Here is a 12,340-nt window from a genome sequence, read left to right as displayed (position 1 = left end):
ATTGCCACTGAGGTGAAAACAATACCCCAAAGGCCTTGTTTTGGAAGCTAAGCAGGGTCAGCCCTGGTTGGGCTGCAGCCAAGGGAGTGCGGAAAGAGAGCCTGGTCTTTGCTGGCGGTCTCCCACCAGCAAAGACCAGGCTCTCTTTCCGCACTCCCTTGGCTCGGAAAGCCCTCGGGAATGCATAGAGTGACAGGGATATAAAGACATCTCATTATCAAATATTGCAAGAACTTGAAACAGAGGTTGGCAAATACAGTTCTCAGTGGGGGGCAGGGTGAGTGGTTTAATTGCAGTCCCTACAAACCCAGGTGGAGATAAGGAATGCTGGGAGTTGTAGTCAAACCATTCCCAGTCCTGCCTGAAGCATGCCTGTAAGCAATCCCTGTGTTGCTCAAAGGGAAGGAAGGCCTCCTCTCCTGGAAAGAAGAACATTCCTGACCCAGGAACAAGAATCCCAGTGTGAGCCAGTGGTCTTTTCCTGAACCATTTGCAGCTGTTGCAACTCTTGGTTTGAGGAGCCCTACACAGAAAGGGACAGCACCCCTGAGCATGTGCAGAGTGCAGGCGAGGGAAGAGCTCCCATCCTCCCCCAGCAGCATAGCCCACCAGGACCTGGAGGCCGGCAACCAGACCCCGCAAGGAACCAGAGCCATTTCTTTCTATCAGCCTTGCTTGAGTTTGACATGGGGTGATGGGAGTTGGAGTCCTGCTGCTGCCTCCTCAGCCTGCTGGAAGGGAAGCTGATTGGGCCAGAATGCCCAGCACCTGGGTCAGACTGGGAAGCAGAAAGGGCCAAGGCACAGCTGGGGCAGAGAGCCTGACTTCTTCCAGGGCTTAAAGGAGAAAAGAAGGAAGGAAGGAAGGAAAGCAGGAAGGACCAAGATGGAGTCTGGTGTGATGGGCCTGGTGGGCCTGGCCTGCAGCCTGGCGCTCGCTGTGGCTCAGAGAGGTAAGAAGGGGACAGGCATTGGCCTCCTCAAAGCTCCCCAAAACCATTGCCTCAAGGCTGGGGAAGGGGCTGCCTTGGACTACAGCTGCTATCATCTCCCCTCCCTCCTTCCCGTAGTGCCCTCCACCTCGGTGCTGTATGAGTGCAACCAGACCAGCGTCCACCTTGTGCTTCCAATGGACCCATGGGGCACCGGGATGGAGCTGGACCCCCAGGACCTGCGCCTGGGCACCTGTCCCCCGTCCTCCGCCAACGCCCAGCAGCGCCTCTTCCACTTTGAGTACCGCCTGACTGAGTGTGGCTTTGCTCGGCTGGTGAGTGAGTGGCCAAAGGCCTGGCGATGGGAGGGGAGCCCACCTTGGGCCCTCAGACCCAGTGGGCGAATGGGGAGGGGCTTGCTTCGGTGGGCTATGCATGGCCTGGAGATCTCCAGAGCTTCCTTATGGCCATGCTATAGCTCTGCCTTGGTTAATATGGTCCATCTAGATGTTCCTTGTCCTGAATGTAGCCCACCCTTGGTCAATATGGTCCCTTTGTTCCTCGTGGCCATCATGTAGACCAACCTTGGTCAATGTGGTCCCTGTAGATGGTCCTCATAGTCATAAGTAGCCCAACCTTGGTCGGTGTGATCCTCCAGATCTTCCTTGTGGGCATGATGTAGACCAGAGGGACGTCAAGAGGGACTCTACTGATCAAGTTTGGTCTAAATCATGGCCATGAGGAACATCCCCAACCTTGGGGAGGGTGTGTGTTGGGTTGTGTGCGATTACGGCAATGGGCGCTGTAGGCGAACTCTCAAACCACGGAGGGTTCCTTGGGCATCTTGAGGACATTATTTTGGGTTCTTGCAGAGGTCTGTCAAGATGGTGGAGTACTCCGCCTACCTGGTCCACAGCCCCCTGTACAGCCAGAGCGGACTCTATAACCGCCCGTTCACAGAGCGGATCAACTGCACCCGTTACGGGTAAGCCTTGGGTCCTTGTGCCCAATGTTGCCAGGCTCTTTCAAGGGGGTTTCATGGGGATGTTGGGAAGGGGTGTCCTTGGGTACACCTCCTTGGGTCTCCCCCTTTTGTGCCTTCCCCTTTTGTGCCTTCTAGGTCCGAGCCATGGGTTCCAGCACAGGTGACATCGGTGAAGGGCCAGCTCTTGGCATCCGGTGGGCTGGTGTTCACGGCAACGTTCATGAAAGGTAAGGGAAAGCTCCTTGAGGGACAGGAGCTGGCAATGCCCATCCTAAGTCCCTGGCACCGGTTCCTTCCACAGAGGACTTCCGTGCCCCCTCCGCCTCGGCAGCCTTCCTCCTAGGCTCACAGATCCACCTGGAGTTTGGGGTGAAGGCCTCCTTCCACCAGCCCTTGAGGGTCTTTGTTGACGAATGTGTGGCAGCGACATCTCCAGAACTGAGCCGGTCCCTCAGGAATTATACCGTTATTGCCAACTATGGGTGAGTGGACACTTAGGGGCATCTGTCCTGGCTGGCAGAGCTGTGAATCCACTCCGGGGTTTAGCCTGAACTTTGGAGGAGGCATCCAAGGGTCCATCTCAAGATATGCTTTGGATTCCTTTCCCCTTCTGTGGCGAATTCAGCTTCCTTCCTCATTCAGCCACTCAAAGGCGCCTTCTTTTGTCTCGGGGCAGGTGCTTTGTGGACGGCAAGGGGGCCGATTCACAGTTTCTCCCAAGAAGAACCCCTGGAACCCTCCGCCTCTCTTTGCAAGCCTTTGAATTTCTTGGCCTTCACAATGATGTAAGTACATGGACGGAAGACATCAAAGCCCCTTAGAGCCTAGCCTTGTGTGGTCTGGGGACAACGGGAGGTTCTCCAGATGTTCCTCACAGCCATGGCGTAGACCTGAGGAAGGTCAAGAGGGTCTCTACTGACCATTGTATGGAAGAGGGATGCCTGGGGCCTTGGAGCTGATGGGGAATGTGGACTTCCCCTTTTCCAGGTCTACCTCCATTGCCGGATTTCAGCCTGGGACCCCAACATCCTCGCTCACCCCACCAGGAAAGCGTGTTCCTTTCATCGGGACCTCAAGCGGTAATGCTCCTTTGACCCTGAGTCCACATTTCCATAACCTTGGCTGCCATGGGTTTTGTAGTTTGGGGTGTACGTAGAATTATCTCTTGCTTGCTAAAGTCCAAAGTAGTATGAGACATCTGGAGAACCCAAGGTGGAGCACCATTGCTCTGGTTCGCTGCCCTGAACTGACAGCTCTTCTCTAATGGGGGCACCAAACTACAAATCCCAGCATCCCATAAAATAGAGCTGGGCCATTAAAGAGGGATTCGAGTGCTATTGCTGGATAACATGGATGCCCTCCAAGTGCAGAGAAGACGACCTCCAGGTGGACCTTCTTCCTTTCTTCTTAGGTGGGAACTCTTGGATGATCTCAACAGTCCCTTCTGCCAATGCTGTGACTCAGTGTGCCAACCGCCCAGCTTTCGGCACAAGCGGGGCCTCAAAGGTGCGGTGCCCGTTCAAGGCCGAGTCGGGGCCCTTTCTCCCCTCTCCATCCGGCCTCCAAGTTCTCCCTTCTCATCCTGCTTCAGGTTCTCCAAGGTTGGCATCCGAGATGGGGGTGGGCCAAGTGACCGTTCGGAGACGGTCTCCGAACGCCGGGCATTACGAGTGGGTTGCCAACAGCTCCTTTGCCCTCCGGAGGAGACCCAAAGGCCAGGTGAGACTTTGCCTCAGCTCCATAATGTAGACCAACCTGGAATTATGGTCCCTCTATGTTCCTCAGGTCCACAATGTAGATCAACCTTGGTTGTTATGGTTCCTTTAGATGTCCCTCGTGGCCACAATGCAGACCAACCTTGGATAATATATTCCTCATGGCCATCACGTAGACCAGCTTTGGTCAATCGGGTCTCTCTAGATGTTCCTCATGATCCTATTGATGATCCTCTTGACTGTAATCTAGAGCAAACTACATCTTCACCCATCCTCTACTTGACTTTCTCTAGCCAGCTATTGGAAAGTGAGCATCTGGTGACGGTGTTCTTCTTCCCACACTTCTTCCTCTTTTTTTCAGGTGTGATGCCGCCGTCCGTCGGGGAAATGGCCACTTCACCCCTCCTCTTATTGGGCTCCTGCTTCTACAAAACAAGGCCTGGGCAACTGGAGAAGCAACGGCCACGGACTATCCAAGCCAAGGGGAATGTCCCCCAAAATCCTCATAATAAAGCCCTGAAACATGACTGTTTGTGTATGTGACTTCATTGTCCGTGGATTGGCTCGAAACGGGGGTTCTGGGAGTTGTACTCCACAGTTGAGCCTTGTTGAAGAGAGGAAAGCTGGGTATAAATAGCAATACTATGATTAATAACATTCCCAAAGCCTTATGATACATACACTTATGACTCATATCAATGCTCATCAAACCCTGGGATTTGTAGTTTAGCTGGCCCTACAAAGCCTCTCTCTGTCGGAAGGGTTTTCAAGGGACATCTCTGGGATGGAATCTCCCCCAAAGGTTCTTGAAACTGGAAAGCCCCTAAACATCCAGGTCTAAGTCCCTTGCAGAACTATATATCCCACAAGGGGGCCAGGAAATATTTTTTAAAATTATTCCAACGGCCTTTATGTTGCCCCAGGGATAACGTTCTGAGGCCATTTACACTCATGGGATTTGCAGTTTGGTGAGCTAGGGCCAGCATCTCCTCAAACTACAAATCCCAGAGTTCCATGACTTCCTTCTCTAAGTACATTACAAGGTTATGGAGTCTCACATTTATTTTTATTTATTATTTATTTATTAACAACTAGATATAACACACACATATATGTGAATGAATTGATTTCCATATGCATTGTTTGGAAACTTTATCACTAGCAGTGTTAGTAATAGTAGCCATATTTATGTTATTATTATTACTATTTGATTATCCATTAGTAGGAGTACATAATAGTAATGGCAGTACCAGTCTTATTTGACGATACATTATTCTTTAATTTTTTGTTATTATTGTTTGATTATGTTTATCTATTAGTAGCAATCTTCTTTGATTATTTACTATTTCATTGCTAGTTGTTGTTATTATTTGATTATTAGTAGCAGCCTTCTTGGATGGTTGTTACTTCCTTGTTAGTTATTATTTGGGTATGAGTAGTCATCTTATTTGATTATTTATTATTTCATTATTATTTCATTATTATTTTATTTTATGACACAGCAAACAAGATAGACATGCTGGATTTCATATCACAAAATCACAAGTCAAACACTTCCCAAGTGTCTAGGACTGTGGGATGTATTTTCGGATGATGCACGCAGATCCCAGCAGGGTGGCCTTTTACAGTTGGCAGATCGTAATTTTGTCAATGTCTATTGTTTCCAAATGCCGGCTGAGATCTTTTGGCACGGCACCCAGTGTGCCCATCACCTGCACTGGTTTCTGCCAGAGTCTTTGAAGTTCAATCTTGAGGTCCTGAGAGCGGCTGAGTTTTTCCTCTTGTTTTTCGTCAATGTGACTGTCACCTGGGATGGCGACTTCAATGATCCAAACCTTTTTCTTTTCCACAACTGTGATGTCTGGTGTGTTGTGTTCCAGAACTTTGTCAGTCTGGATTCGGAAGTCCCACAGTATCTTTGCGTGCTCATTTTCCAATACTTTTGCAGGTTTGTGATCCCACCAGTTCTTTGCTGCTGGGAGGTGGGACTTGAGGCATAAGTTCCAATGGATCATTTGGGCCACATAGTTGTGCCTCTGTTTGTAGTCTGTCTGTGCGATTTTCTTACAACAGCTGAGGATATGATCCATGGTTTCGTCGGTTTCCTTGCACAGTCTGCATTTTGGGTCATCAGCTGATTTTTCAATCTTGGCCTGAATTGCCTTTGTTCTGATGGCTTGCTCCTGGGCTGCAAGGATCAGGCCTTCTGTCTCCTTCTTCAGGGTCCCATTTGTGAGCCATAACCAGGTCTTCTCCTTATCAGCTTTTCCTTCCATTTTGTCAAGGAACTTTCCATGCAATGTTTTCTTGTGCCAGCTGTCAGCTCTAGTTTGCAGTGCGGTTTTCTTGTACTGGTTTTTTGTCTGCTGTGCTTTGAGGAGTTTCTGATTTTTGACTTCAATCAAAGCAGGTTCTTCACTTTGCTTGACATCTTCTGCCAGGGCATGTTCTTCTTCTTTGACTGCTTGCTTTACTTGTAAGAGTCCTCTGCCCCCTGATCTTCGAGGCAGATATAGCCGGTCAACATCACTGCGGGGGTGCAGGGAATGATGAATGGTCATGAGTTTTCTTGTTTTTCTGTCCAAATTGTCCAGTTCCGCCTGTGTCCAGTTTATGATGCCAGCAGTATATCTTATGACAGGTATGGCCCAGGTGTTTATGGCCTTGATGGTGTTGCCTCCATTGAGCTTGCTTTTGAGAATTTTTCTGACCCTTTGTGTGTATTCTTTGCTGACCACGGTTTTCACATGTTCATGCTTGATGTTGTAATATGCCCAGATATTTATAGGCCTCTGGCTGGTGACACTTTATTGTTTGGCCATTGGGCATATTGATGCCCTCACTTTCAATGATTTTTCCCTTCTTCAATGCCACTGTCCAACATTTGTCCAAACCAAACTCCATGCTGATATCATTATTATTATTGACCCTATTAGTATTCATGGTACATTTTCAAGGGCAATTTCCTACCATTTCTTTTGCACCTGTTGCCTCCCAGTGACTCCCACTCTGGGCCCAGGTGCCTCCCATTTGTCTTGGATGGGAAGGTGTCTTAAAGAGGACCCAAGGCTCCTTGGCTTCAGTCCTTTAGAATGGCTTGTGGCCGGAGAGACCTCGTGGCCCTTTGGGCCTTCGTCCTGCGTAAGTCTGCCTTTGTATCTGCCTTTCGAACGCTGTGGAACTCCCCACCACTTGACGTTGGACCAAAGCCCTTCCATTGAGGACTTTCTTGGGGTCCACAATGGAATTCATTTTAAGGCAGCTTTCATGTTGTCTTGGACTGCTTTTTGAATTGTATTTCTTTTAAGAGAAAAGTAGCATAGATAGAATTAAATACAAGATGAATAGATTTTAAGTGGTACATGATATTGTTTTATATTATTATTCTCTAATATTGAATACTACTACTAATAATAATAATAATGCCAAGGGGTGTCACAGAGAATTGTGTGTGTGTGTGTATAGTATATTATATACTGATATAGTATCATATTATTACATTGTTATTGTAAATAATAATAATAATAATTAATTATAATGGAAAGTGGCTATCTAATATTATATATTATATAATTATATACTGTATTATTATTGCATTAGAGTATTATAGTATGGTTATGTTTAGTTATATTGTTATATTTGCTACTGTTACTACTACTACCAATAACAAGGGTACCAAATTGGTATCTTAAGGGTTGCCACTGAGATACACACACACACACACACACACATATATATATATATATATATATATATATATATATATTGATTATATTTATTGATATTGTTATATTTACCCTCCTAATAATAATAATAATAATAATAATAATAATAATAATGATGATGATAATAATAATGGTGCCAAGAAAACTGTAAATATATGTATTGTATTATATTATATGATATAATTATAGTATGATTATATTTATTGATATTGTTATATTTACTTTTCCTAATAATAATAATAATAATAATAATAATAATAATAATGGTGCCAAGAAAAGTGTAAATACATATATATTGTATTATATGATATAATTATAGTATGACTATATTTATTGATATTGTTATATTTACTCCTCCTAATAATAATAATGGTGCCAAGAAAACTGTAAATACATATTGAATTACATTATATGATATAATTATAGTATGATTATATTTATTGATATTGTTATATTTACTTTTCCTAATAATAAGAATGGTGCCAAGAAAAGTGTAAATATATATTGAATTACATTATATGATATAATTATAGTATGATTATATTTATTGATATTGTTATATTTACTCCTTCTAATAATAAGAATGGTGCCAAGAAAAGTGTAAATATATATTGTATTACATTATATGATATAATTATAGTATGATTATATTTATTTATATTTTATATTTAATAATAATTATTATTATTAATAATAATAATAATAAGAGTGGTGCCAAGTGGGTATCTAAGGGCTGCCCCAGAGAACTGTTTAGAAGTTGGAAGGGACCCCCAAAGGCCCTCTAGTCTGACCCATGGGCCAAAGCCTTTCCCAGCCATGCCAATCCCTGTTGTGTCTTTCCAGTTGCCCAAGTTTTGGCTGAAGATGATTCCTTGACTCTCCCCGTGGATGTTGCCAAGGGGAAGACGGGCTTCTTCAGAAAGATGTTTCACGGTGAGATGGGCTCCTTCCCCGCTTTCTGGGGACCTGTCCTGTTCAAGATTTCCATTGTGACCCCTCTGTTCTCCCTCTGTTCACCAGCGGCCATACATCTGGTGTGGAGCGGTTCTGCCAATGCCACCCAAGTGGCGGCACCCAAGGCCCCGGCGGTGGCAGCGGCGACGACGACGACACCATCTCCAACCCAGGCCCATGTCTGTGCTACCCGCGTCAAAATGGGGCCGGAGCTGAACTTCTCTCTCCAGCTCCTCAACGGTGAGTCTCTTGGGCTTCATGCAGACCTCGCACCCGGAGTCTTGGAGTTCGGTATCTCAGATATGCAGATGACACCCAACTCTCTCCTTTCTGGTTTTCATTCTATCTAGGCATTGAAGGTTTGCTCACTGGGAGATTGGGCGGGATACAAATCAATTTAATATTATTATTATTTTATTGTATGACACAGCAAACAAGATAGATATGCTGGATTTCGTATCACAAAATCACAAGTCGAACACTTTCCAAGTGTCTAGGACTGTGTGATGTATTATTATTATTATTATTATTATTATTATTATTATTGTATGACACAGCAAACAAGATAGATATGCTGGATTTCGTATCACAAAATCACAAGTCGAACACTTTCCAAGTGTCTAGGACTGTGTGATTTATTATTATTATTATTATTATTATTATTATTATTATTATTATTATTATTATTATTGTATGACAGCAAACAAGATAGACATGCTGGATTTCGTATCACAAAATCACAAGTCGAACACTTCCCAAGTGTCTAGGACTGTGTGATGTATTATTATTATTATTATTATTATTATTATTATTATTGTATGACAGCAAACAAGATAGATATGCTGGATTTCGTATCACAAAATCACAAGTCGAACACTTTCCAAGTGTCTAGGACTGTGTGATTTATTATTATTATTATTATTATTATTATTATTATTATTATTATTATTATTATTATTATTGTATGACAGCAAACAAGATAGACATGCTGGATTTCGTATCACAAAATCACAAGTCGAACACTTCCCAAGTGTCTAGGACTGTGTGATGTATTTTCGGATATGCACGCAGATCCCAGCAGGGTGGCCTTTTGCAGTTGGCAGATCATAATTTTGTCAATGTCTATTGTTTCCAAATGCCGGCTAAGATCTTTTGGCACAGCACCCAGTGTGCTCATCACCACCGGGACCACCTGCACTGGTTTCTGCCAGAGTCTTTGAAGTTCAGTCTTGAGGTCCTGAGAGCGGCTGAGTTTTTCCTGTTGTTTTTCGTCAATGCGACTGTCACCTGGGATGGCGACATCAATGATCCAAACCTTTTTCTTTTCCACCACTGTGATGTCTGGTGTGTTGTGTTCCATAACTTTGTCAGTTCCCACAGTATCTTTGTGTGCTCATTTTCCAATAGTTTTGCAGGTTTGTGATCTCACCAGTTCTTTGCTGCTGGGAGGTGGTACTTGTTGTTGTTGTTGTTATTATTATTATTATGATTATTCCCGCAGAGGACCTCAGTGTCTCGGTGGAACCCGGCGCTTACCTCCAAGGCGAAGCCATCCGGATCCAGGCCTCCCTCCAGGCAGAAGCCGGGTTCTTCCCGAAACTGTTCATAGACAGATGCTACGTGCTGGACAACCCACAACAGAGCCAGTCCCGGGCACTCTTCTTCATTGTGGACAACCATGGGTGAGCTGGGCGGCACTGGGAGGCCACCCTCAGAGCTGGGGCAGGGAGAAAGCAGGCCTCCGAGCTGGAGAAAGGGGACATTCATAGATATCTTGGAGCTGGAGAAGGGAGAAAGTGGACCTCAGAGCTATGGAAAGGAGAAAGTAGGCCTTTCTCAGAGCTAGAGAAGGGAAAAAGCAGGAAGTCTTCTTGTAGCAGGAGAAAGGAGGCCTCCTCAGAGCTGGGGAAGGGGGAAGGCAGCAGTCCCAACAGTCTAGTTGGTATCTATCAGTATACGTCTGACCAATCCCAAGGTTATCCATTCATCCTTTGGACAAAACTGGACTCTCCTGGAGGATGTCCTTCCCATTGGGACTCCTTTCTGCTGCTCGGATGGATGTCCTTTCCACTTTGGAACCATTTCTGGGGTGAAGTGACCCCTGGTTTTGCCCCGCAGGTGCCTCTACCCCGGCAACTTGAAGGCGGCCTGGTTCCGTCAAGAGGACCCGGCCGTGGTGCTGACCATGCAGACCCGCGCTTTCTGGCTGGATGACAAAACCCCCGAGGTAGGCACGAGGCGGGCAGGTGTCCCTCCCAATGGGCCGCAGCTCCCCAGACACCCCTCGTTTTGCTAAGCCGAGATGCCAAAGTGGTGTGTGTTGGGGTTTCTTCCGCCAGATCCATGTTCATTGTTTACTTGCGGCCTGGAGTCAGAAGAGCCCAGCCAGTCCTGGGAAGAAGACCTGCTCCTACAACGTCACCTCAGCCCTGTGAGTTCTGCTTTCTCTCTCCCTTCTCCAGCCTTGAGAAGGAGGCCTCCTTCCTCCCTTCCCCAGCTCTGTCTTACCAAACGCTCTTCTCTCCTAGATGGAAGAACGTGGATGAGCCCTCTCGTCCCTCGGTCTGCCTCTGCTGCCATGGCGTCTGCCCCTCGGAGCCCGGTCCCCTTGACCATCCCCAAGGTGCCTCGGCCTTGGCCTCCTCCTGCTCAGCCCAACCCTCCCGGGAAGGCCTGGCGCCCTCCGCCAGCCCCCCCAACCGCCCTCCGCCAGCCCCCCCAACCGCCCTCTTGCTCTCTTTCCTTGCAGGCTTTGTGGGCAAAGGGCAGCTCCACTGGGTGGCCCTGGGTCCTCTGCGCCTAAGGAAGGAAGGGCTGCCCTGGTTGGAAGGTAGGTGGCCTGTCCTCCCCCTTGGACACCAGTGGGGCTCCTCCTCATTGGAGGAGGAGGGGGATGACATGGTGCAAGCGCTGGCGTGTGCTGATAGCTTTTGCTGCCTCTGTGTGCCCCCCCTCCCCCCCCCAGGGCACGGCCAGACGGTGAAGAAGCTGCTGGTGGTGAGCGCGGTCTTTGTGGGCAGCTGCGTGCTGGGCACCCTCGTGGCCCTGGGCCTGGCCCTCTTCCACCACCTGCGCCACAGCAGGAAATACTGGCTGCTGAGTGGGGACCGGGCCGAGCACATGGAGCTGCAGACGCTGGCCGGGGCCCTGGCCATCAGAGAGGAGATCGAGCAGGAGTCCCCCCTCAACTAGTGCAAGCTCCAGAACAACAGCCCCAAAAAGGACACCTGAGGAGGAGGAGGACTGCATCCCAGAAGTGTCAATAAAAAGGCCCACGGCCATTTCCCAAATGTCTCCGCCTCTGGGTCCTCTTTGACCAACCCATGCTTTGCCTATCGAAAGGGGTCAGACTGGATGCTCTTGAGAACCCCCTCCCATTCTAGCACAGTCCCGGGTCTCCCTATCTATCGATACCAGTGTATCTACGCAGCGTTGCCATATGTCATTGGGGCCACTGCCTACCTACTTTCTCCTTTCTCCAGCTCCCAGGGGCCTACTTTCTCCCATCTCCAGCTCTGAGAGGGCCCACATCATGTGTTTCTGGGACCCCTGCCTGCTTACGTTCTCCAGCTCTAAGAGGGTCTACTTTCTCCCCTCTCCAGTTCTGAGCCCACTTTCTCTTTTCTCCATTACACAATGTTTCTATGGGTCTGGTGCCTACCCACTTTCTTTCTCCCTCCTCCAGCTCTGAAAAGGCCTGTTCCTTTCACCTCTGAGAGGGCGTACATTCCCCCTTCCCCAGCTTTGAGAGGGCCTCCCTCGGAATATCTCCACAGGACTGCTGCCCCTCTGCTTTCTCCCTTCTCCGCCAAGGAGGGAAGGAAAATGAGCAAGCAGATTGGCCTGTTGTGGTGACGCAGACATTCCCAGAGCTGGAGAAAGGAGAAAGACAGGCAAGGATAAACATATATACACTATTTTATTTCGAAAACCAGTTTAGAAATAAAACCAAAGTGTTTATGTTGAGACTAAGAGCCAGTTCTGCCTCCCTTTTGGGTTTCCGGACCCAAGCGGAGGCCGATGGCATTGT

The 12,340-nt window shown here is 47.4% G+C and overlaps 2 protein-coding genes across 2 annotated transcripts; both read left to right on the top strand.

The window, feature by feature from the left end:
* The first annotated feature begins 159 nt into the window (after nucleotides 1-159).
* Nucleotides 160-4,158, top strand: LOC103280524 (zona pellucida sperm-binding protein 3). The gene is made up of 10 exons (XM_008119819.3): nucleotides 160-952; nucleotides 1,070-1,266; nucleotides 1,804-1,916; nucleotides 2,052-2,143; nucleotides 2,218-2,398; nucleotides 2,593-2,701; nucleotides 2,904-2,995; nucleotides 3,328-3,422; nucleotides 3,508-3,635; nucleotides 3,993-4,158. Exons 1-10 carry the CDS (start codon nucleotides 886-888, stop codon nucleotides 3,996-3,998), a joined length of 1,080 nt encoding a protein of 359 aa, XP_008118026.3. The 5' UTR covers nucleotides 160-885; the 3' UTR covers nucleotides 3,999-4,158.
* A 3,991-nt stretch (nucleotides 4,159-8,149) lies between these two features.
* On the top strand, nucleotides 8,150-11,600 carry LOC103280523 (zona pellucida sperm-binding protein 3). The gene is made up of 8 exons (XM_008119818.3): nucleotides 8,150-8,289; nucleotides 8,377-8,550; nucleotides 9,812-9,992; nucleotides 10,429-10,537; nucleotides 10,650-10,741; nucleotides 10,839-10,933; nucleotides 11,060-11,140; nucleotides 11,276-11,600. Exons 1-8 carry the CDS (start codon nucleotides 8,280-8,282, stop codon nucleotides 11,500-11,502), a joined length of 969 nt encoding a protein of 322 aa, XP_008118025.2. The 5' UTR covers nucleotides 8,150-8,279; the 3' UTR covers nucleotides 11,503-11,600.
* The last annotated feature ends 740 nt before the right edge of the window (nucleotides 11,601-12,340 follow it).

The sequence above is a fragment of the Anolis carolinensis genome, chromosome X (assembly GCF_035594765.1).
Source record: "Anolis carolinensis isolate JA03-04 chromosome X, rAnoCar3.1.pri, whole genome shotgun sequence".
In the NCBI taxonomy this organism is placed as follows: domain Eukaryota; kingdom Metazoa; phylum Chordata; class Lepidosauria; order Squamata; family Dactyloidae; genus Anolis; species Anolis carolinensis.
This window is presented reverse-complemented; position numbering and strand designations above follow the sequence as displayed.

Bases quoted from the DNA above. Each gene is read 5' to 3' on its own strand.
- LOC103280524 (XM_008119819.3), top strand. From the start codon at position 886: ATGGAGTCTGGTGTGATGGGCCTGGTGGGCCTGGCCTGCAGCCTGGCG. The intron at 1,917-2,051 runs GTAAGCCTTGGG...TGTGCCTTCTAG, and splicing joins ATCAACTGCACCCGTTACGG to GTCCGAGCCATGGGTTCCAG. The intron at 3,423-3,507 runs GTGCGGTGCCCG...ATCCTGCTTCAG, and splicing joins GCACAAGCGGGGCCTCAAAG to GTTCTCCAAGGTTGGCATCC.
- LOC103280523 (XM_008119818.3), top strand. The intron at 8,551-9,811 runs GTGAGTCTCTTG...TTATTCCCGCAG, and splicing joins CTCTCTCCAGCTCCTCAACG to AGGACCTCAGTGTCTCGGTG. The intron at 9,993-10,428 runs GTGAGCTGGGCG...TTTGCCCCGCAG, and splicing joins TTCATTGTGGACAACCATGG to GTGCCTCTACCCCGGCAACT.